The following is a 25,084-nucleotide window of genomic DNA, read 5'->3' on the forward strand; positions in this document are numbered from 1 at the left end:
TTTCCCTTGGAGTTCTTGCTCGCCCTCTACTGGTTCCCTCTTCCGCTGCTACTCCTCTCTCAACCTCAGTGAGCCTTTGCGCCCCCGGCGCTTTAGATGGCAGTTCCCTGACAGCAAGATATATCACAAATTCAGGCTTAGACAGCTTTGGTTCAGCGATATCACAGAGAATAGGTCTATCGACGTCTCTTAGTCATGTTGGCCTCCACAGTCACTTACGGACTCACCTTTAAAACTGTGTTTATGGAAGACAATCTTACTCGGCTAAGAGTGATCGCCAAAGAAGAAGAAGACACTACTGTTGAAATCCTCATGAGCATTCTTGGTCAAACGCAAATTGAGCACCATCAGTGATACTTTGGGGCTATTCTGGTGCACTGTGCCTGCCACTGCGGTGGTGAGCAGTGTTTGAAATTTGCCGTGTGCATTTTGCACCTAACTGTATCAGCCACTTGCAACCCAGTGAAGATACCTGGGCGCCATTATGGTGCCTGACATCTCCACCATCTGGTGGTACATGCCTGGAGATCCTGAGATCTTGCCTGTTTTCATACACTAACAACACATCCTGTAGTTCTATTCCTTATATTTTACCTGCGCAATCAGAAGGAATTTCAGGAACCCAAAAGTCATATTGAAAAATACAATTTTCAAGCCGCCTGCCCCCAAAATGGCAACTAGACATTCTGTTTTGGGCCCTTTGATCTGCTAGCCTCTGAGTCTCTGCAAAATGTTGGATCCTTTAACTCCAGTGTGATGGGAAAACACCCACGGAAAACCCTGCATTGCTGTGAACTCCCCAGAAAGTCTGCCTCTGGCCATGCCAGACTCTCTGCAGCAGACTTCTGGTGTCAGCTACTCCAAGCCCATGATGTAACTCTGCAGACACATTTTTGCAAGAGAGAGGTTGGTGTCACCTTCGTTTTTGAATAAATTACATCCTTATTTCAGCTTTTCCTCTGCCAAATCTTGCAGTGCCGTTCTCCATGTCAGACAAACTCTGCATTAGGAGGCAGAATGATTTTATTTATTTCATTTTCCGTATGCATAAACTGCTTCATAGCCCAGGGCCCTCTCATTATGATGATTCATTAGCAGCTTAACAGGAATTGTCTATCTATATTAATGGGCTACATTATGGGAAGCAAAAATGTATTTTCCTTAATTCCGAGAGGGGGAGGCAGGTTTTTAAATTCTGGTCCTTGTTTTAGAGCATTCTACTGCAGCCAATCAGAATAGGCTGTGATGTGTGCTTAGTTTGCAGTGGGTGTGGTTGTTGAACCAGTGACCATTTCCCTGGTTTGCAAATATGCTCAAGGGCATAAAAATGGTTTGTAAGCCTCTGTCCTGTAGTATGTGGATAAAAAGCGCCTAGCGAAACCCACCCTCAATTTCACAGCTGCTCCCTTAAGCAGATATACAAAAGCATATGGGCTGCATGGCCTGAACATTATTATTATGCTCCTTTATTTAATTGCAAACAGATATGTTTTCAATCATCACAGCAAGCAATTAGGATGCACGCTTATTCAGGAAGTATCTAGAATTGTAGAGTTGGAAGGGAACCTAAAGGGCATATAGTCCAACTTGGTAAAAATCAGTTCCCCCCTTTCTTTGTTTAATAGAAGAAATTGAGAACCAGCTTAAATCTTTTCTGCCAACGAATATATTTCTCAATGTTAATTTGGGGGTAATGGTGGCCAGTTGGATATCTCAATGTACATCTATTTTTAAAAGTACTGTCAGCGAGTCTCTTATAGTGGAAGCTAAAATCATTCGCTGTGGTTTGTGTCATTCCAAAGTTTTTCCGAGAAGTTCTCAGTAGGCTCCACAAAACTGAAAATTTAAAAGAAGAAGAAGAAGTGGGATGAACAAGTGCCAGAACTGGTTTTGCTAGGAAGATGCATTCGAAGACAGCTCCAGAACACAAATGGCAGATGCTGTAGTCCTACCCACTGAACCACTGCACAAGGACTCAACCCCACAGCCTTTCAGAAAGCAAAACCACATGTAATCCAATCACAGAACACAAACACCAAGGCACGGCTGAACTGCAAACCAGTCAAGTCTGCAAATGAAATTGCAATGCTACTCAGAAAAGGTACAACAAAAACTGCCTAAGCATTACACTAGTGTTTTTGCCTGTACATCTCATGCTATTGTCATTCTCCTTAGAGCATTAATTTAACTGTTGTTAGATACTCAGTTCCTTCTTCTTCTTCTTCTTCTTCTTCTTCTTCTTCTTCTTCTTCTTCTTCTTCTTCTTCTTCTGTGATCACTCATAGCCGAGTAAGATTGTCTTCCATAAACACAGTTTTAACAGTGAGTCCGTAAGTGACTGTAGAGGCAAATTCTGGATCCACACATCCTTCCACAGTGGGGACATTGGTTTCTGGGTGGGAGTTGATCATGGTGAGGGTTGGTAGGATTATTGTAATAACCTGCAGTTTCATAAGAGTATATATTTAAAGTAGATGAATAAATGAACAAATTAAGTTAACCTGGATTTGCAGAAGATATTGAAAATAAAGGAACTGCAGAAAGAGGGGGAAGAAGTTTTGAAATGTTAAAATGATTGTAAAATCAGTGAAATGTATAAATCTGAAAATCATAAATAAAAAATTCAAAAAAAGAGAGTAGTAGACTGACAAAAGGAAGCACAGTGGTACTTTGGTTCTTAAACTTAATCCGTTCTGGAAGTCCATTTGACTCTTGAAACTTTCGAAAACCAAGGCATGGCTTCCAATTGGTGCAGGCGCCCCGGAAACAATAGCCAACAACCGCATCAGACATTCGGCTTCCGAAAAATGTTCGAAAACCAGAACACTTAATTCTGGGTTTTTGGCATTCGGGAGCCAATTTGTTCATCAACTAAGCCGTTTTGAGAACCAAGTTTCCACTGTACTATTTCTACAAAGAATCATAAACATGTGGAGCTAACTGTGACAGTCCCGAGCTTTTTCAAAAAGCACTAGCAAAATGAGAGAGGATATATGTCTATCACTAGTTAATTAGTGACGTAGACTAAACAGAACCTCCATTTGCGGAGGCACCACCTTCTGAATCCCATACAACAAGCAAGGATGTTGCCTGCTTGCAAATTCCCCCACAAGCACTTGGCCAATCAGATGCTGGATGAGATGAGCCCTTCACCAGGCACTTCATAAATTCTAATTGTCCTATGTCAGGTCGCTGGTGCTGGCAAAAAAACAAACCACTTCTCAGTTTGCAAAGAGCATCACAATGCAATTAAAAAGCCTTTAAGCCTTGAGAAGCACAATGCAAAGCTTCCTTATTCAAATACTATGCGGCATCATAACACAAACCTTCGAGTCTTGAATACAATGTATTTTTTATCAAAGATTCATCATCCCAAGCGGTTTGTGTTGTTGCTTCTCATCACCATCAAAGCAGCGCCCAACAGAAATTCTAATAATTCTGATAGAAACTCCCTAACACAGGGCCATTTTTTGCGTGACAGCGGTGTGTTCAGGATGAAGGCACTGAATATCAAGCCATTTAAGAGCCATATATGTTGCAGTTCCTGGAATGGTGAACTTGGACTTGGGGAAATCTGGGTTCAAACCTGCTTCAAGTTCACTGGATAGTGCCCCAGTGAACCTTGAAGGGTGGTGGAAAGATAAGCCCCAAGTAAGTACCTTGGAGACGGGTTGGACAATAAATATGAAATGGACAACATCTTCCTCTTCTCCACAACTTTTGAGGGCACAGAAAACCTACCTGGTCTCCCAGCACATAGGACTACATGCATGATTTCCTTCACAGTAAAGAGAATGGGAGCTTGCCGCCATGAAACCACGGGGGGGGGGGGAGAGTAGATGAATATACTGTATCAGATTTCTCACTGAAACCTCAAGCAGCAAATTTGCTTGTTAACTCAGAGTCTGAGCAGCCACAGGGCTGAAGAATCTGCAGCTGTGTCCCTCCCCACACCCAAAACATTCCAGGCCAAAGAGACTGATTTGTAAGAGATGGTGAAAATAAAGGACTCGAGGAAACTCTGAGTTTTGAATTAAGGAGTTTGTTGTTGTTGTTTAGTTGTTTAGTCGTGTCCGACTCTTCATGACCCCATGGACCAGAGCATGCCACCGCCTCCTGCAGTTTGGTCAGACTCATGCTGGTAGCTTCGAGAACACTGTCCAACCATCTCATCCTCTGTTGTCCCCTTCTCCTTGTGCCCTCCATCTTTCCCAACATCAGGGTCTTTTCCAGGGAGTCTTCTCTTCTCATGAGGTGGCCAAAGTATTGGAGCCTCAGCTTCAGGATCTGTCCTTCCAGTGAGCACTCAGGGCTGATTTCCTTCAGAATGGAGAGGTTTGATCTTCTTGCAGTCCATGGGACTCTCAAGAGTCTCCTCCAGCACCATAATTCAAAAGCATCAATTAAGGATTTTAGCTGCCTCCTTATAGGAAGGAGAGCAGTCGCCCCCAGTCAGAATTCTCTTTTCTTCTTACTTCACCAGATCTAGAACTCAACTCTGGAATGCCACAGAATATCGACTTCAATGCCCATCACTTCTGAAATGTGACATTTCTCTTAACAGAGTACTTGCATCTATCCCACTTTTAAATCAAATTCTAAATGCTCTGGCCAAAGTCTGCAACACGCTCTAATTCTGCTGGTGTCCTCCAGGTAAACTCTCCAAGCCCAATGAGACAGCTGGATGGCAGAGGTGGGAGCTAATGGGTAAATTCCCCCCTCCCCTTTTCCAACTGCTGATTGACAGCACTTAAAAACAGTCAGCGGCTGGAGATGGAAATCGAAAGCAAGCCACTGGGGTAAGACGAGACTCTAGAGCAGCCATGTCCGAAGTCTGTTTTGGGGGCCTAATCCAGCCTGCCACTCGATTAAATCTGGCCCCTGTGGCAGTATATGCCCTTGGGTAAAATCTTAAAAAAAGCTCAGCAAATCCAGTCCTAAGAAAATAGCTCAATATCTTCGGTCGGCCCTCATGCACGTTCACTTCATCAAATCTGGAAAAGGACGACACAAGAGAGCCAATTCTGCGCCACTGCTTGCTATAAACCTCAAATATCCATGGCAGGGCGGTCTAGCATGCAACCCTCAAGACTTTTTGGGGTGACCTTCAGCAACATTTCAGGACTGCCCCCTCCCTCGTGCTGCCTTCCCAAAGCAGGGTACGGAGGTTCTGGGCTTTGAGAAGGAGGCGTGAAGCTCTGACAGGCTCCTAAAGTCCCTCAACCTCTTTCCTGAAATCTGGTCAGTGCTTTCCCAGTTTTGGGAAGAAGGTGGGAGAGCTCTAGGACCCTGCAAGAGCCTCACACCTCCTTCCCAAAGTCTGCCAGCTCAGCGAAGGCAGCAGGAGGGCTGCAATGTTTGTCACATTTTGGCTTTGCTCCCACACATGCGATAAGGCAGTATGCGGCCTGCGGATTCCACATTGAAGTATTCTTGCAGCCCACTTGGGATGAAAAGTTGGACCGCCCTGGTTTACAGTATCCTTTCCATCCAAGAAGGACACGGGTGGCGCTGTGGGTTAAACTACAGAGCCTAGGACTTGCGACCAGAAGGTTGGCGGTTCGAATACCTACGACGGGGTGAGCTCCCGTTGCTCGGTCCCTGCTCCTGCCAACCTAGCAGTTCGAAAGCACCTCAAAGTGCAAGTAGATAAATAGTTTCTGTGCGCCGCTCTGGTTCACCAGAAGGGGCTTAGTCATGCTGGCCACATGACCTGGAAGCTGTACGCCGGCTCCCTCGGCCAATAAAGCGAGATGAGTGCCGCAACCCCAGAGTCGGTCACGACTGGACCTAATGGTCAGGGGTCCCTTTACCTTTTACCGCCATCCAGGAAACTCATCCCTGAGAAAAGGCACTAGGGTTACCTGCTCCTGCACTTCCAGCTAGCCTACTTGTTAACCACTCTGCTCCAGGTATGTTGGACTGTGGGATGCAGGACAATGACATCAGTCAGACCTGAGCACTTGACAGAGGTGTGGCATAAAGCTACATCCTCAGTTAGACTGTGGCATCTTGACAGTCGCTGAGCCAACCAGTGCATGTGACAAATGATAGTGATACCAATCAGAGACATTTTATTAGATGCTTAATCTCTGTTCTAATGAGCAGAGCCTCGCCAACACAGTTTAGCATTCAGCTCAAGAGATAACCATCTCGATGATTTGCAATAGGTAATACATGGCAGAAGATAAGCCCCAGCTTGGTCTTATTGTTGTGTAACGACCGAGATAAGATGAACACAGATGATTCATTATCACAATAGCAGCATTCAGGTTACCAAGTTCTGTGGGCAATTGCCATGTGACTCAATATGATAAGAGAGGGCCCCGATTCATACTTTCTTTCCATCGTGTTGACTTAAGTCCTCTGGCTGTTTAGAAATCAGTGGAAGGTTGGAGAAAGGTCCTATCAACCAATATTATAAAGAGCCGGTGGAAGAAACTGGTGTTTTGCTCTCTTAGGGTTCATCCACATTTACCTTTGCACCACATTTTCGAGGCACATGTCTGGGGTTTCCAGGTCTGTGTCTGAGCAGGGTTTTTCCCTGGGAAAACCCATGGTTTACTGCTGAATCGGAGCAAACAGCAATCCACAAAAAACCTGATTGTCATTTGCTCCATTCAGCAGTAAAATGCGGGTTTCCCCAGGCAGTATCAGAAACTCAGATATATAACCTAGGTGCCAGATGGCTCCTTAAACCAAAGTTGCACTTGCCAAGACGGAATGTCTTGTTGCCATTTTGGGACAAGGCGGCTCTAAAGTCTTATTTTTCAAATGGTGGACTGACTGTGATTGATTCTCAATTAAACATCTGGCTAGTTCAGATGACAACCTTCAGCTGGGTTAAGAGCTTTGAGAACTTAAAACTGCTAGGTTGGAAGGAGCAGGGACCAAGCAACAGGAGCTCATCCCGTCACGGGGATTCGAACCGCCGACCTTCTGACTGGCAAGTCCTAGGCTCTGTGGTTTAACCCACAGCACCACCCGCATCCAGTGCTAATTCTCTTCTGCAAATGTCCCTCTATCAAGGACCCCAGCCAGGCATACTTCTGATTCCCCTCAGCAGGAGAAAACATGAATGAAAGACGGCTGGGGAATTAGTGGGGGAGAAAGTTGAAGCATCCCACCCCACCACCAATTTTGATCTGCAAAGACCACTGCACCACCACCCCATCAGCTTACCCACTAACAGAGTTGTATTGTAATCCCTGTTTCCCCATAACATCCACTGCCACCATGCAGACATATGGCCTAGGCCTACTGCTTGAGCCCCAAACTACCTAGAGAACATTTGAGTTCTTCCAACCCAAGTTTAGTTTGGAATGCCTAATGTATACACTGGAGAAGAACAGTTGCGCCTCCGTCACGGCAAGAGCAGCATAAGGAGGGCAACATCTGTGCCGTTCTGCGCATTTGCGCCTTTCAGAAATAATGTTGAGATCTCGGCCTCTCAAGCAACGGTCCCCTTTCTGATTTATTTATACAGGACCACTTAAAGTTACAGATGATGCCTTAGTAATTGCAGACATCAGAGAGAAAGCAAATGCCATCTGAGGGAGGTTTTGACATCCATCCCAAATTACCACTTCCTTTTGAGAGGAGGCCAGTGGCTGTGGCATTAAATCAGGCCAGCTGCTAACAATATGGAACCCAAGCGCGAGATGGATCAAGGGAACTATGCACATGCCACAAACCTTAAAGGACGGGGTTGGGAGTGGGGGAGGCTGGGGGGAGAGAAAGAAACCCCTCGACATTACTCAAGCTCTTGCAGCCAAATGCGAAGACCCTGTCGAAGGACAGCTGCCGCGCGCCATTTTAAGAGCATCTCCCACATGACTTGCCAATCCCTCACACATTAGTGGAATTACTTAACAGAGTACAAGAGTGGCTCACTTGCCTGTCCAATGTACATACAGCCAGAGCCACAGATTGCAGGAACAAAGGAGGACACCATTTCATTTCCCTGTAATAGGAAGTTTTTAATGTTTGACATTTTATTGTGTTTTTATATGTGTTGGAAGCCGCCCAGAGTGGCTGAGGAAACCAACCAGATGGGTGAGGTATAAATAATAAAATTATTATTAAAAGTTATTCTTATTCAGTGTATCTTTGTTTTTTTAAAAAAACATACGCACACACCAAGAGCTGGCATTGGATAAGGTTATCCAAGTGAGTGATAAAAACACAGCCTTTTAAAATTAAGGGGAGCATCTGTTGTTTGGGCTTTGATATTAAATAAAATTGTATTTGGTTTCCAGTCTCCTGGCTTGGGGTTCTTACTTCCTTGGATGCAAAAAACAAAAGTCAGTCATACCTGCCTGAAAGCTCAAAGACACATTTAATCCACAGCCAAGGCTTTCAAGCAGAATTTAGCACAGCCGGGATCTGAAGAGGTACTTTAAACATGCCCAAGGGCTAGGGGCAGGCCTCATGGGATTCTCGACTTCCCTCCCCTCCTTTGAACAACAGCACACAGTATCAGAATCTGCCACTGGAAGTCCCTCTCAGTTTAATTTGCTGCATGACATGAAGGGAATCGGTTCGAGAAACCACGGGTGATGCAGAGCTAGTTGTATGAATCTTTGGTTATTGTGCCTTTTTATAGCAGTAAAGACCAGAAGCACTTTTCCACAGAATCCAGGCTTCATTGCGGGTATAATCCACATGTTGCAGACTTCCCACAGTCAAGTAGCACAAGATCACAGCCTTGGTTTCAAAAGAGCACAATGAAATGTGCTTTTAGGAGAAAGGGGAGGGGTAATCTTTTGAAAATCTCATGGTGTTCACTGAGAGTGATTTCTCATCTTTATTTTTCCCTAGTCCAAATACAGTGGAACCTCGGATTTCAAGCGTCTTGGAAGTGGAGCATTTCGGCTTTTGAATGCCGAAAACCCGGAAGTCTTTAGTTTTCAAACGCTTTTCGGAAGCCAAACGTGCCACGTGGCTTCCATATTGAGTTTTCAAGACGTAAATGCTTCCAGAAAGCATTTTTGAATGTTTCAGAAGTTGAACGGTTTTCCGGAATGGATTATACTGGAAAACCGAAGTTCCACTGTATTAGGAGTATGTTTTAGAAAGCAATCAAAGATGTGCGACTTGATGAATTCCAAACTACATGCAAATCTGTTTGGCTCCCGTCAACACAGGTTGGTCAAATCAACCCAGGAGATGTGAAATTTCCTTGCTGACATGCATCTCAATATGCAATTCAGGGCAGTGCGGGGGACAAAATACCTTTTTCTTTGGGGTGGTATTCAACTAAGTTTTATTCACAGTAGACCCTCGGAAATTAACGAAACTAACTTAGCCATGCTCATTCATTTCTGTGGGTCTTCTATGTGTAAAACTTAGAATCCAATGTTGCACACCCAGGGTCGTCCGTGGGCAAACAGAGGCCTTGAATGCAAATAAAAGACTCCTGAACAGCTCATTGTGCTAGATCTTCGCCACAAGCCATGCAGTTCCGGGTTCAAGCCTCCAGATTGTGCGACACATGAAAAGTGCTCCTTGAGAACCAAGGTTTCCTGTTATGCTAACAATGAGCAAGATATTTGATTGGCTTCCTCCACTGTCTCCCCATTCTCCTGTACATGCAAAGGAACTTTAAAGCTCTCATTTCTAATTTACAACTGCAGTTTTCCATTAATTTAAAGGGGGGGGGAGGGCCTGAAATCATGTTTGGTCTTGGTTTGAACAAACCAGAGTTTCCCACATTCAAACGTGATGGGGAACAGTAAATGGGAAACTCTGAACCTCCTCTGTTTGCAGGATTTGCCACAGCCTGTTCTAGCAGGAGGAAATCGTGGTTTTGCATTACTTCTGAAACCAGAGCCCAGACAATCAAGGAGATCTCGGTCTCCATTGCAACACAGTTCTGCAAAGTGCAAGGAACTGTTGAATGAGCCAGCCACAATGAGTTCCTAACATTTTTGGTCAGAAAAGATAATCTAAGAGATTACAGTTCTGCAACTGTGCTCAAAATCCACTTGGGAGACCTGCGCAGAGATCGTGCAATTGTGAACATCTGGGATGTCTTAGATGTTTGGGCCTGGTTATTCACCCAATACCTGTTTTTCTTGTACAGCTTCATTTCCCAACAAGTTTGGATTCTTTAGCTGTTTTAAAAAAGAGACAGGTTATTCAAGGCCACCTTATAAACCTGCCACAAGCACAGTTTCCTTGTCAGTGAAGGATGAGTATGAATTTTTTCACTGCTAAATCAAGTCACATATTCCTAAAGGAACGGTCTTTTGCCTGTCTCAGCAATTGAAGGATTTGCCTTTCAAGTAATGGGGAATAAATCAGTACCTAATAAAAGAACTTTCAAATATTATATATGGCACAGTGATCTAAATCCCTGAAGACAGACTCTAATCGGATCATACAAAAAGCGTTCGGGCAGTATGGAGCAATGGGTAGTGTTGGACATAGAACTGGGAAGACCTGTGTTCAGATCTCAGCTCACTGAATGCCCATGGCCAGTTATTAACTCTGCATACTCACCATACATTGAAAGTACATTTAAAGCACATTCTTTCCCACAAAAGAATCCCGGGAACTGCAATTTACTGCTCCTGCAGCTACAATTCCCACTATCCCGTGCAAACCATAGTTCACAGGATTCTTAGCTAGGGTGTGTGTGCTTTAAATGTATTGTGCGGATGCAGCCTCATAATATTGTGGTGAAGATAAAATCTGTGTGTTTGGGGTGAGGGAGATCCATTTAAAGTTCCTTGGAGGAAGGGTGACATAAAAAATGCTGTTGCTGTTGTTGTTTAGTCATTTAGTCGTGCCCGACTCTTCGTGACCCCCTGGACCAGAACACGCCAGGCACTCCTGTCTTCCATTGCCTCCTGCAGTTTGGTCAAACTCATGCTGCTGGCTTCGAGAACACGGTCCCACCATCTCGTCCTCTGTCGTCCCCTTCTCCTTGTGCCCTCCATCTTTCCCAACATCAGGGTCTTTTCCAGGGAGTCTTCTCTTCTCATGTGGTGGCCAGGGTATTGGAGTCACAGCTTCAGGATCTGTCCTTCCAGTGAGCACTCAGGGCTGATTTCCTTCAGAATGGATAGGCTTGATTTTCTTGCAGTCCATGGGACTCTCTTAAAAATGTAATAAGCTCTAAATCTCACAAGATTCATGGGATATAACCAAGCATTAAAAAAATACATGGGGACCTGGAAAAAGGTCTAGGTCCTGGTAAATAATAAACACCCCTTTATTCTAAACTTCATGTACTGTGTGTGCTGCAGCGGTATCCCTTGTTCTATCTCTCTGGCCTATGCAGGACTCCTGACCTGTTAGAGCAATTATTGATAAAGGAAATGTATTTATTTATTTAAATATTTTTAGATTGTCTTTCACCTGGCATCCCCAGGTGGTGTACAAAAAACAACAACCCCAAAGAAATAAAACAAATAAGCCAAATTCCACATTTCTTTTTACACCTGTGAACCCAACCTCATTCCTTAGAACATATTTTTACAGTCATACCTCATGTTGCGTCCGCTTCAGGTTATGTCTCTTCAAGTTGCACCCTGCGGCAACCCAGAAGTAACTGGAATGGTTACTTCTGGGTTTCGCCGCTCGTGCATGCGCAGAAGCGCTAAATCGTGCAGTGCGTGTGTGCAGACATGGCACTTCTGGATGCAAACACTTCGAGTTGTGCCTCCGGAACGAATTACGTCCGCAACTCAAGGTTCCACTGTAATACCGGGGACACAGGTGGCACTGTGGTCTAAACCACTGAGCCCCTTGGGCTTGCCGATTGAAAGGTTGGCGGTTCGAATCCTCACAATGGGATGAGCTCCCATTGCTCTGTCCCAGCTCCTGCCAACTTAGCAGTTCGAAAGCACCAGTGCAAGTAGATAAATAGGTACAGCTGTGGCGGGAAGGTAAACGGTGTTTCTGTGCACTCTGGCACTCGTCACGGTATTCCGTTATGCCAGAAGTGGTTTAGTCATGCTGGCCACATGACCTGGAAAGCTGTTTGTGGACAAATGCTGGCTCCCTTGGCCTGAAAGCAAGATGAGCGACACAACCCCATAGTTGCCTTTGACTGGAATTAACCGTCCAGGGGTCTTTACCTTACCTTACCTTTTACTTTCATGACCACTTGCATTTTGGCATTGCCTGCCAGGCTGCCCCACTTCCCCCCCACTCGGCACTTTCTGGGCACTAGAAAAGCCAGAGAGATCTCACTGCCACAACTGGGGCGGAAGCAGATAAAACTTCGCTTTGTAGTTCTCCTTTGTAATAGCTAACGCTGAGGAAGTCCACTCCTACAAAAGTTAGCAGAAATATCATCAAAAGTCCCTGAACAGGAAAATAAGGAAAGTTCCATTGTTGGATCTGTGTCTTCAGAGTTCAGAGAAACTTTGCTCAATAGTTCAGAAAAGAATTCAACCTTTCCTATTTTTTAAAAAAATGTCTTTGGTCTCAGACAAAAATAAAATGCTAACAAATGCCCCATTCATACCTTAATAGCGCAATAGCAGATTTATTTTCAAGAAATGTTACTCTATAGCCTTTATACCATCTTGTGTCCTGAGTGAACATTTATTATCACGGCTAAATAGCCAGCGTGTGTCTTGAGGGGGATTTAACCTGGGTCTTTTCACTCATAGTGACACTCTAACCACTACACCACACTGCCTCTCACAGGACTTCAGCTTTGTCTGACATTCACTCATTTCTTTTCTGAAGCTGTGCTACATATCCAGATGCTCTAGAATTTCACTAACCTGCCAATGGCACTGCACTTTAAAGTAAAATTTAAGTCTGTTTTTTTTAAAAAAAAAACCACACACACTGCAATATGAATGAATATTTCCAATGTAATCACTCACTTCCCTGAAAGAATTAAGTGTTTCCAGTCAGTGACTCAAAAGGTAGACGACTGACACGGCAATAAATATTTTATCAGAGCTTTAATCTTCCTTCACCCTGACAAGGTGATTTATTTTGGAATTACATGCAGACAGGACGTAATTTATCGCCTTAAAAATGTGCCACCACCCAATACTTTCATGTTCTGCTCCCCAAGACATGTGGGTTTATACCATTTGCCACGTGCGATATCCACAGGGAACCCCAACTAGCGCCAAGCCCCATTGAAAAGAATGAGAGATGAGTGCAAGAGAGTTGTCATGTGTGCCCCATTCATTTCAATGGGGCTTGCACAGGAGGGTCTTCCCCACTGAATCTGTGCCCCAAGCTCGCACTGGGGCAGAATATATATACAGTCATACCTCAGGTTGAATGCGCTTCGGGTTGAGCGTGTTCGAGTTGCGCTCCGTGTTACTTCCGGGTTTTGCCACTTGAGCATGCGCAGACGCTCAAAATGACGTCACACGCATGCGCAGAAGTGGCGAAAAGCGACGCGCGCGGGCGCAGACGTGCCATCACTAGTTACGTTTGCTTCTGGATGCGAACGGGGCTCCGGAACAGATCCTGTTTGTATCCAGAGGTACCACTGTACTGTATTTCCTATTAGTCCTGTAACATTCTTTTCCTTTCCTTTTCCTTTCCACGGACCTTTTCTTTCTTCTTTTTAAAAAGAGACTACTGGAGACCTTTTCAAAAATTGTGTTCCTTAAATCAGGGGTGAGGAGCTTATAATGTTCTAAATGTTGTTGGAGCCCCAGGCAGCATGGGGATGGGAATGGCAGCTCAATAACATATATAGAGGGACACAAGTTTCCCCATCCCTGCCTTAAATCTCAAAAGGAATCCTTTTTTTCCTGTTTTACAATTTTAAAAAAACAAACGATCACAGCCCATTCTTTTATGAAGACCTCTTCCTGATGCTCCCTCACGTAGCCTGGTCTCCTTTTCTGCCCCACTCCCTACCAGTGATGGTTCCAGATATTGGGGAGTGAGTGGGGAGTATAAGATGCCTTCAAAAGCCCATTGAGGCTACAATCACACCGTGCATTTAAAGCACTATGCCACTGCTTTAAACATTCGTGGCTTCCTCAGAAGAATCCTGGGAACTGCAATTCTCTGAAGGGTTTAGCAATCAATCCTTCTTCCTAGGAAACTGTAAATTCTATCTCTGCGGGAGAGTAAGGGCCTCCTCGCAGCTCTCTGCAGCCTTAAAAACCTGCAGCTCCCAGAATTCCTTGGGGGTGCCTTGAATATTTAAAGTGGCATCATAGCACTTTAAATGTATGGTGAGAATGTGGCCCGTGTGGCTCTCACCGGTGTTTAGGGCTGCCTCCGCCTCCCTTCTGCACCTCCCTGGCAGCAGTTCGTTAAAGACAACACAAGGCATGACATCACAGCATTTCCACCAATCCTGTAAGTGCCAGCTAACCAAGTGGTGTGAGGTCAGGGAAATATTTAGCACTATGACATCAACATGACAAATGAACATCACCGGGGAGATGGAACTCTGCAGCTGATACACTCTTTAAACTGCTGTAAAACCAGGGTTTTTTTCAGCTGTGGGAACTCAGTTCTGGCACCTCTCAGGTGGGCACCATTGCCATTCAAAGAGAGCGAAGAAGGTGAGTTCTGGCACCTCTTTTCCTAAAAAAATTGCACTGCGTAAAACACTCAGGCTACAATCCATTGAATTCCATAGGATTTAAGCCCAGGTATTCTGGGTGGGACGCAGGTGACGCTTTGGGTTAAACCACAGAGCCTAGGACTTGCCGATCAGAAGGTCGGCGGTTTTAATCCCCGCAACGGGATGAGTTCCTGTTGCTCAGTCCCAGCTCCTGCCAACCTAGCAGTTCAAAAGCATGTCAAAGTGCAAGTAGATAAATAGGTACCACTCCGGCCGGAAGGTAAACGGCATTTCCATGTGCTGTTCTGGTTCGCCAGAAGCGGCTTAGTCATGCTGGCCACATGACCCGGAAGCTGTACACCGGCTCCCTCGGCCAATAAAGCGAGATGAGCGCCACAACCCCAGAGTCGGCCACCACTGGACCTAATGGTCAGGGGTCCCTTTACCTTCTTATTCTGGGTGGACAAGGTTAGGACTGCACTAGCTTCTTTAAAGAAATACATAAATGTATATTAATGACGGTACAGCATATTGCCTAGGAGATGGCCTCACATGTCCCTGCTCCAAATCTTGCTTCTGCTATGAGCTAATCAGCCGCAAGCCATTTTTCTTGGCCTCAGCCCTCCACTTGTAACACAGAGGACATATTACTGGCCTACCTTGAGGGATTGTTGGAAGAACAGCAGCAATGTAATTGCTGCATGTGTATTGCTTTGGACACTAAAGTGCAATGTAAGGTATAAAATGTAAAAGGTAAAGGACCCCTGGACGGTTAAGTCCACTATGGGGTTGTGGCGCTCATCTCGCTTTCAGGCCGAGGGAGCCGGCGTTTGTCCACAGACAGCTTTTTGGGTCATGTGGCCAGCATGACTAAACCGCTTCTGGCGCACGGAACACCGTGACGAATGCCAGAGCGCACAGAAACACTGTTTACCTTCCCGCCACAGCGATACCTATTTATCTACTTGCACTGGTGTGCTTTCGAACTGCTAGGTTGGCAGGAGCTGGGACAGAACAACGGGAGCTCACACAGTCGCAGGGATTCGAACTGCCGACCTTCTGATAGGCAAGCCTAAGAGGCTCAGTGGTTTAGACCACAGTGCCACCTGTGCAATGTAAGTGCTAACTAGTAGTGGTAGTAGTAACAGCAGCAATAATATATTTCTTACCACCCACCAGTGTTCGTGAATAAAAAGTCACTGCTATAGTGTGAGGCCACCCAAAAGGGATTAGAACTACGTACAGAAGATCGGAAGCTTTTTAAACTGCAGGAACCTTCCCACACCCCTTTGTCTGTTGTGAAACCTCTCAACATCAGCCAAGCCACAGAGTGCCCTGCATATGGCAAGAGGATCCTGGGGCAAGCTCTAGCATGAACACTCGGCTTGTGTGGGGTGTCAGCCACACCACTGTTGCCCCATACAAACCGAAAGAGCATCCGCGAACACACCCGACACTTCCGCATGGCAGCACGTCAGAAGAATGTTAATGGCTACCAGCCTGTTGCTCCAGCAGTTTTCCCAGTTTGCTCCAGTAGTGCTACCTAGCCAGCTTCCAGGCACACACTTCAGAATTCTGGTTTTCAGTTTTCAAATCAGCCTTCCCCAGTGTGAAGTTTCAGACTACAGTGGTACCTCGGGTTACAAACGCTTCGGGTTACAAACGCCAACTCCGCCAACCCGGAAGAAGTACCTCAGGTTGAGAACTTTACTTCAGGATGAGAACAGAAATTGCGCGGCGGCAGCAGTGGAAGGCCCCATTAGTGGTACTTCAGGTTAAGAACGGACCTCCAGAACGAATTAAGTTCTTAACCAGAGGTACCACTGTAATAACTCTGTACAGCTGTACCTCGAGTTACAAACGCCTCAGGTTACAAACACTTCAGGCTACAAACTCCGTCAACCTGGAAGAGTTACCTCGAGTTGAGAACTTTGCCTCGGCATGAGAACGGAAATAGTGTGCTGGCGGCGCAGCAGCAGTTAGAGGCCCCATTAGCGAAAGCACGCCTCTAGTTAAGAACAGTTTCAGGTTAAGAACGGACCTCTGGAACGAATTAAGTTCATAACTAGAGGTACCACTGTACAACTCTCAGCGGTCCTAGCCAGCCGCAGCCCTGTCAATGATCTGGGCTCCGTGTCTCTCAGCAAAGGTTTGCCCCTCCATTGACTGCAACCTTCCACCGAGGACTGACTTCGAAATTCTTTAACAGCTCAAACAGCACTGGCATTAACTTCAACAGGACCTCTTCCACAGTGGGCTCTGAAATTAAGATAATGTGGCAACACAGCAAGTGTTATTTCCAGTGTTGGAGTTGGAGTTCCACCATTGCAGGATAATGATCTGATATTCAAATTCCAGTCTGATTCCCTTCCATTAATTTCAGGCAGGGAAACAAATAATTAGCAGCAGGATGTGTAACTCTTGTGCAAGCTGGCTAGAAAGGGGATGCACATTCAAATACAGTGGTACCTCGCAAGACGAAATTAATTCGTTCTGCGAGTTTTTTCGTCTTGCGAAGCACGGATCCTGTGCTGAATTTCTTCCTCAGTCGCTCAGGCTCCCCCCCTCGCTTTCAACCGGCCACCATGACCGTCAAGTTGCGCTCGGGCTTCTACGTGGGCAGAAAGTCCGCCGCGCTGCTCTTGGCCATGCTGCTCTTGGCGCTGCTGGTGCTGGCTATCCTGTACGGGTGCTGCGCGCAGGATTTGGAAGGGAGAGGCGACGAGGCGGCGGCGCCCACAGACGAGGCTCCCGCCAGCGGTGACTCGTCCGCGCGGCCGCCCGGCGCCTGGGACGTAAGAAAAAGGAAACAAACTTGCAAGACGTTTTCGTCTTGCAAAGCAAGCCCATAGGGAAATTCGTCTTGCGAAGCAACTCAAAAAACTAAAAACTCTTTCGTCTTGCGAGTTTTTCGTCTTACGAGGCATTCGTCTTGCGAGGTACCACTGTATGCATCCAGATGTGGATCCCATTGAAAGCAGGAGCTTCCATGTTCAGGGCGACACTGGCTTTCCAGCTGCAATTTCTAAAAGAAAGCGTATCCAAGATACTCTACGGAGTTTCCTAGATACCTGATGTGAGAGGACAAAAAGAGCAGAAAGGGCCAGATTTTGCACATCTGAAACACTGCAGCTGCTGGGGCAGGACATAATTTGGGAAGCTTTAATAAATAAAATGCATGCTAATATTTTCACCAAGGAACTCTGGAAAGGCTTCGTGTAGTAGACCATGACTTCTAGAATGCACAAAACACAGTGCTATAGATTAGATCCATTTCCCTCGACCAGAAATGGGGAGCCACCAGCATTCCAGATGTTTTTGGAGTCCTAGTCAAGATGCCCAATGGCCAAGGATGATGGCAGCTGGAATCCAATAACATCTGGAAGGTGATAGGTTCCCTGTTCCTGCCCTGGACAAAAATCACCAGTTATAAAACTGCTTGTCTCTCTTTCCACATCAGCAGTACCGTATTCACAGCTCCAGAAAGGGACTGCATCTTCATATCCAGGCCAGTTTGGACATTGATGTCCTAGACCTATAGGCGATTGCAACATTGGGTAAACATGTAGAAATACTTCTGAACAAAGCAGATGCTTACTGCTTATGCCTCTAGCGTTTGCTTGCTTTGATATGATACCTTCCCTCTGCAAGAGCCCAGCAACATAAATATGTTGCAACCGATAACAGTCCTTTCAACTTTGATCTCTGCCTTACCTCTACAACCGAGTTCCTTCCTCTATTTACGCATATTTCTATCAAACTTATCGCCATCTGCTTCTCCCTTGCTTTTTTATCTGGTCTGACTCCCAAACCTCCACGACTGCTGGATACAATTAAGCGATCGTGTGCACACAGTCCAAATATTTACATCCACTTGAGCCCTCTGAAAACATGTGCGCACATGTTTGTCCCACCCCCCAAAACAGAGCAATGTAAAATGATTGGGGAGGAGGTGGCAGGGTATGAGCCACATAAGCTCAGTGCCTGAGCAGATGTTTTGTATCAGGCATAGGCAAACTCGGCCCTCCAGATGTTTCGGGACTACAACTCCCATCATCCCTAGTGAACAGGACCAGGGGTCAGGGATGATGGGCGTTGTAGTCCCAAAACATCTGGAGGGCCGAGTTTGCCTATGCCTGCTTTGTATGCAGAAAGACCTGGATTCAATCTCCTACGGAAGGATCTCAAGGGAAACCTTGCAGGCAACTCTAGAAATGCTGTCAGTCAAAGCCCTGAGCATCAGATGCCATGTGCAGTTACAGGAGGATTATTGGGCAAGAAATACAGGTCACATTCTCCTTGCACAGAGGATGGTGGTTAAAGGTCCAGCAAACCCAGATGTAGAAAGCACAGAGGATGCCTACTTGGGAACAAAGAGTTTAAGAAAGGAACTGAAAACATTGCAACACCATTATACAAATCTATGGTGCGACAGTTCTGGTCACCTCCTCTTCAAAAGGATATTGTAGGGTTGGAAAACTTTCAGAGCGACTCATTTTTCAGATATGAGTTATTGATGTTAACTGAATTTTTATATTATTGTACTTTTAGAGAGTCCTTGAAGAAGGGTTGTAAGTGTTGCCTTCTTCATCCAGCCCTGTGCATGAACTGGGGTGGGTCACAGGACTCCCCAGAATCCTTTGCAACACAGCAGACATGCAACAGTTCCTCAGCAGATAAGTCAATGTGGAATGGGTTTCCCTGAAGGCACAACGTATGTTTCTCAAAGAAATAAATGTCAAAAAAGGAATTAAGAGACCCTTGCCTAAAGCTGCTCCTTGGATCCTGCTCAAGCAGTGATGAAACCGTCCATTACTTCAGATGGTTTCAGAGTTATCTGCATGATTATCACCTTTCGAAGTCATCAGGACCAACAGGCCACAAAACTCCCTCTCCTGGGATATAAGCATGTTTTGAAAACTTCAGATTTGAACCTCCAAAGTCCAGGGCTGGGACTGTGAGCAGTCCTCTTCAAATATGCCCCTGATTCTAAGGTTTTCCTTAAACTGCAAGAGATTACATGTGCTAGTTTACCATAATACCCAAACCAATTAAATCATTTCTCTCTTACGTTTGCTGGCACAAAAATTATACACAATCATGCGACAGCAGACCTACCCTTAAAAAGCCTGGATGCTCACACCTTTAAAAAAAACTATCCCTGAACAGAGAGCGTCAGTACTGACTCAAGCAGTTAGAAATGCTTTGCATATGACTCAGGTTATTGCCGTACAAACAAGCCCTATTTCCTTAGTGCTTTATCTGAGGGATCAAAATGTCTTTTCTCTTTTACAGATCTGAAAAAACACAGCCACTATCTGTTGCATGGCCTTGACACAATTGCAGGGAGTCACGCCGGCTTTCAGTTGGCCAGATATAAAAAGCGGCTGAGTCACAGGGCAATTTGTCCTCCTAGACCAGGGGTCTGCAACCTTTAAGACAAAAAGAGCCACTTGGTCCCGTTTCCGAAGGAAAAAAAAACTGGGAGCCGCAAAACTCGTCATTATAAAAATAACTTTTTTGTCATTTTTTTATTATTTCTTTGTTTGACCCCTCAGAATTACACCTCCTCATAGAAATAAACGTTAAATTAACAAGTTACCTTTTTGTGTGTGTGTGTTCTTCACTCCCCTTCAAAAGAGTGACCAGCGTACATGCCCCTTACAATGTGGCGGGCGGGAAGGTGACATCGGGACGGTGCGTGACTAACGCACGCCCCGCCCCCATCCGACATCACAGCCAGTACAGCGCCTGCCACAGTGGGGAGTGTCGGGGCGCACAATGCGCCTCCTCCCCTCGCTAGTATCCGCCCCGAAGCCGTGGCAAAGGTGTAAAAGAGCCACATGCGGCTCCGGAGCCGCGGGTTGCAGACCCCTGTCCTAGACAGAAAAGGCCAAGGAATCACTGGCCATATACCATTCTCCCTCACCCTTCCTGTCCCCCTAAGACTGTCTTGAGGGTTGACCAGAGTAACCCTAGCATCTCGCGCTCTCTGTGGTCGGAAAGTTCTGAATTCAGACCTATCCAATCACAGTGCGAAGGAAGGCAAAACTGGCAACGACTGTAATTTACCCATCGCAAAACTAGAACAGTCGCTCAAAGACCTGCTAAGCCTGAAATGTCTAGGTCTGGTTCCCAAGCTGAGATGCAGCACCTTCGTGAAAAGAAATGCCACTTAGAAGCTCTGCTGTTAACATGGGTCGCCCGGAAAAGAGAGAGAGGAAAGACAAATAGTTGAAGTGCTTGCTTCAGGAACGGATGCAGCCAGAGGAGGGCTGGGTCAATAAACAAGCCACACATGTATGCACACACTACACAATAGAGTTTCTAGATTTGACAGCTGTGTAATAGGTGCTGGGGCTGGAAGTGTCTGGGTGGGTGTGACAGACTTAATAACCGGCACCTACTTTAAGAAAGTGCGCTTGGGAGAAAACTGACATCTCTGCTTTGAATGCTCCACCTTGGAAAGAAAGCGAAGAACAATAAAGGGAACTAATCACCAATGCTCAGAAATTGCCACTGCTAACTGAGCAGCTGTTGCTCACCAATTATGATTGTTTGAATTGTATTTGTTGAAAATATATATACAGTGGTACCTCGGGTTACAAACGCTCCAGGTTACAGACTCCGCTAACCCAGAAATAGTACCTCGGGTTAAGGACTTTGCTTCAAGATGAGAACAGAAATCGTGCTCTGGCGGTGCAGCAGCAGCAGGAGGCCCCATTAGCTAAAGTGGTGCTTCAGGTTAAGAACAGTTTCAGGTTAAGAACAGACCTCCGGAATGAATTAAGTACTTAACCCAAGGTACCACTGTGCATATATTTAAAAACAGATCCTTAAATACAGAAGTCTCTATTCCAGCACAAAGGCAACAACAGTCGCCTGCCTAATGCACAGAACTGATGCATGCAAATAGAGGAGTTTAGCTGGGTGACCCAGCATGTGAGATAGAGGATAGTATGCTAGACCTGGGCAGGGAAGGCTATGGCCATAAATTCTGACTCAGCCACGAGCTTGCAGGATGGGCCTGGGAAAGAGTCACCACCTCTCTGCCTAAGCTACCCAACAGCAATTGTAAAGATCACTTGGGACAAACCGTGCCAGTTCCTCAAGGAAAGAGGGTTACTAGACTGATAAAATACAGAGACAGATTATTTCCCCGTCTGTTGTACACAAAGAGCTGCAAGGAAACCTCACCAAGCAGAGCCCCTGCTTTGAGCAAGTTGGGGTCTTTCTATGTTCAAAAGCCACAATAGGTTATTGGTGTTGTAACTGGTCTGCCATAAGCAGAGAGTCTCTGAATACATTCCCTACCACGTTAATCCTCTCTGTTCATCCCTGTCTGGTCGGTATCACTTTTATGTTCCAGAGTGTGCCTCCATGCCACTGACACTAGATAAGAGTGCAACAGCGAGAGGCGGGTACACAGCGCTGGTTCACACAAGCATGCCAATCATCTGATGAAAGCCACAACAAGGAGGGCGGATTTACACATACAAATGGGCACCCAACAGAGTTATCACCACGGAATGGTTCTTTCACATCGCCTCAAATGCTCTGCTTTTCAATAGGAGGTCTCCCATCCAGCTGCCATTCCAGAAGAGCAGGGTCACGTATGCAAGTCGCCCTGTGACTATGCACGTGCGAATGAGCCATTACTAAACACACCACCCCCAGATGGAAGCAGGGGTGCCAACTTGAATGAAACATGCGGGGTGGGGGCAGGGGCCCTGCATAATCGATCACGTGACGCAGCACACACACACACACACAATTGGAATGGCAATGCCCATCAACTTGGGGGGAAGGGGGCTCAAATATTTTATTGGGGTGGCGGCGAAGGCACCTCGGCCCCTAGTTGTTCCTATGGACGGAAGCTTCCGGGTCACCTCACTCCCTATGAAGCCCGTTCCCACATTCACCTGCCAATCAACAAGCGCGTCGCGATGGGGGAAAGGAATGCACGTGTGAATCAGCGCCAGGTGCGGAGACCTCAAGCGCCTCTGCCACCCTCGCGAACCAGGCAGACGGGTTTCCACCAGGCTGACAAGCTCACTTACTTTCTCCTTCTTGGTGCCGGAGCCGCCACTGCCGCCGCCGCCGCCGCCCTCCGCTTGCTCGGGGCACTTGTTGAGTTTCTTGCGTCCGCTTCCCGACGGGCTCCAGGTGACTGGGGACCCGCCGCCGCCGCTGCCCTTGCCCCCCTCGCCGCTTTCGATCTTGATCAGCCGGTGCTTGGGCGAGATGTACTTGACGGCGGCGGCGTCGGGCGGCGTGGCGGCTCGCCGCTCGCTGTGGCTGCGGAAGAGCTGCGGCGAAGCGGACGCCACGGCCGGGTTGCTGCTGCCGGTGCCGCCGCCGCCGCCCTCTCCGCCGCAGCACGACGCCGACGAGAAGGGCTTGGGGCCGGCGGCGGCGGGCGGCTCGACCAGCAGCTCCTCGGGCGCGCAGTACTCGGCGCGGCAGAGCGCTCTCAGCTTGCGCAGCGACGAGCCCGGCCCGCTGTAGGGGTCTTCGAAGTCTCGCTCCTTTTGCGCGCGGTAGGCGCGCAGCAGGTCGCTGGTGTCGTGGCGCGGGAAGCACGGCGACGTGTGGTGGTGGCTGTGGTGGTGGTGATGGTGGCCGTGGTGCCCTGCGCCGCCCGAGCCCGCCGTGCCGTTGCGCTTGTCCCGGTAGTCCGGCCTGGGCGGCTGCGGGGGGCTCTTGGTCTTGTTGTTGCCCAGGCTGAAGTACTTATTCAGCCATTTGGCCATGGCGACGAGGGGACACCATGGAGACACCTCGGGAACCGGTCGCCGCTCAGGGCTGCGCGCAGCCGTCGCCGCCGCTGCCTCTCTCCGGCTCGGGCTGCGCTCCCTCCATGGGAAGCCGGCGCCACCGCTCCGCCGCCCGCGCCACAAACTTTTCCTCGGCGCGCTCGCCCTGCGCGCCGGGGAAAGCGCCGTGCGTCCTCCTGCCCGAGCTCCGGCTCGCTCTCGGCTCGCCTCCCGGGCGCCGCTCGCCCAGCCTCGGCGGAACTTTGCCGAGTTGCCACAGCTGGGGCCTGACGCACGCAGGCGCGGCTCCGCCTTGGCCGACCGGCCGCCCTGCCCTCCGCGCCGGGGCTGCCCGAGACTCTCTCTGCGCCTTCGCCGCCGCCGTCGCCTGGCGCTCTCTGTCTCTCTCTCTCCCTCCCTCGCGCGCGCACGGCGCTCGCTTGCTGCAGCTTGGCCTGCGCTCAGCGCGCACCGGCGGCGGGGAGGCGCCTCTTGCACCGAGAGCCACCCCCCTTCCTCGTGGCGGCGGCGGCGGCGAGGGGAAGAGGCCGGACCAATGAGCTGCCTGGCTGGGTGCGCTTTTTCGCCAGCCAGTGGGTTTGCTTCGTTGCTGTTGGAAGGGATTTCCAGCACCTCCCTGCCGAAAGGCTGTTGACCACCCGCTGCCACTGCAGGTCTCCGGGATCTATCTATCTATCTCTCTCTCTCTCTCTCTCTCTCTCTCTCTCTCTCTCGTGGAATGTAAACCTGCTCTTTTGGCAGTTGTGCTTCTGTGCTATATTCAGATGAACAATTTCTTTCCCGGCATTGAACTCGAAGTACTGACTCTGCCAAGTTGGATTTATACAACACTGATTGGCAAGCATCTGTGACCACCAAAACCTCTGCCCAGATCCACAGAGTAAAGGTAAAGGTACCCCTGACCATTAGATCCAGTCTCCCACGACTCTGGGGTTGCGGTTCTCATCTCGCTCTATAGGCCGAGGGAGCCGGTGTTTGTCCCCAGACAGCTTCCAGGTCCTGTGGCCAGCATGGCTAAGCTGCTTCTGGAGAACCAGAGCAGCACACAGAAATGCCATTTACCTTCCTGCAGGAGTGGTACCTATTTATCTACTTGCATTTGACATGCTTTTGAACTGCTAGGTGGACAGGAGATGGGACCGAAAAACAAGAGCTCACCCCTTCACGGGGACTCGAACCACCGTGGTTTAGACCACAGCGCCACCCACAGAGTAGCCTTGCTATTTTTTAAAAAAACTAAAACAATGGAAGAAAAATTCCTTCAAGTGATATTCCATTAAAAAGATATTTTAAAGGCAGACAGTTCATTGACGAATGCTTGGATAGGTGAGATAGATGCTGAAATAAACAGCATTGGAATCACTGATGAGTATCACTGCACTTTAAGCAGGAAGGGCCTTTGCTTTCTCCATGCATGGAGAGCAGTGCACATACTTCTTCTTCTTTGGTGATCACTCGTAGCTGAGTAAGATTGTCTTCCATAAACACAATTTTAACAGTGAGTCCGTATGTGGCTGTGGAGTCCACACGTCCTTCCACATAGGTTTCTGGGCAGGAGTTGATCACAGTGAGGGTTTACACCAGGGACCTAGAAGGTGCAGGGCTTGTCAGTCCAACCCCTGCACAGTCTCATCAGGGCTGACCTTAAGGCAGTTGGAGCAACTGGGCCAAATTGAGTCCCGCGGGCCACTCCTAAGGGGGCCCCTGCACCACGGCAATCTAGATGGATTTTATTTATATCTATAAGATTTTGCAGGCTTTGGCTGTGAACTGGGGCCCTACAAAAAATTAATAA

The 25,084-nt window shown here is 47.5% G+C and overlaps 1 protein-coding gene across 1 annotated transcript in view; it reads right to left on the minus strand.

The window, feature by feature from the left end:
* Positions 1–23,728, minus strand: part of SHB (SH2 domain containing adaptor protein B) — a 157,770-nt gene extending 134,042 nt beyond the window's left edge. Inside the window, exon 1 of the mRNA XM_081894405.1 lies at positions 22,573–23,728. Within this exon, the coding sequence (XP_081750531.1) occupies positions 22,573–23,265 (693 nt within the window). The 5' untranslated portion in view covers positions 23,266–23,728. The remainder of the gene's footprint in view (positions 1–22,572) is intronic.
* Between the last annotated feature and the right edge of the window lie 1,356 nt (positions 23,729–25,084).

This window comes from Podarcis melisellensis (assembly GCF_964234715.1).
Source record: "Podarcis melisellensis genome assembly, chromosome: 17".
Taxonomy (NCBI): domain Eukaryota; kingdom Metazoa; phylum Chordata; class Lepidosauria; order Squamata; family Lacertidae; genus Podarcis; species Podarcis melisellensis.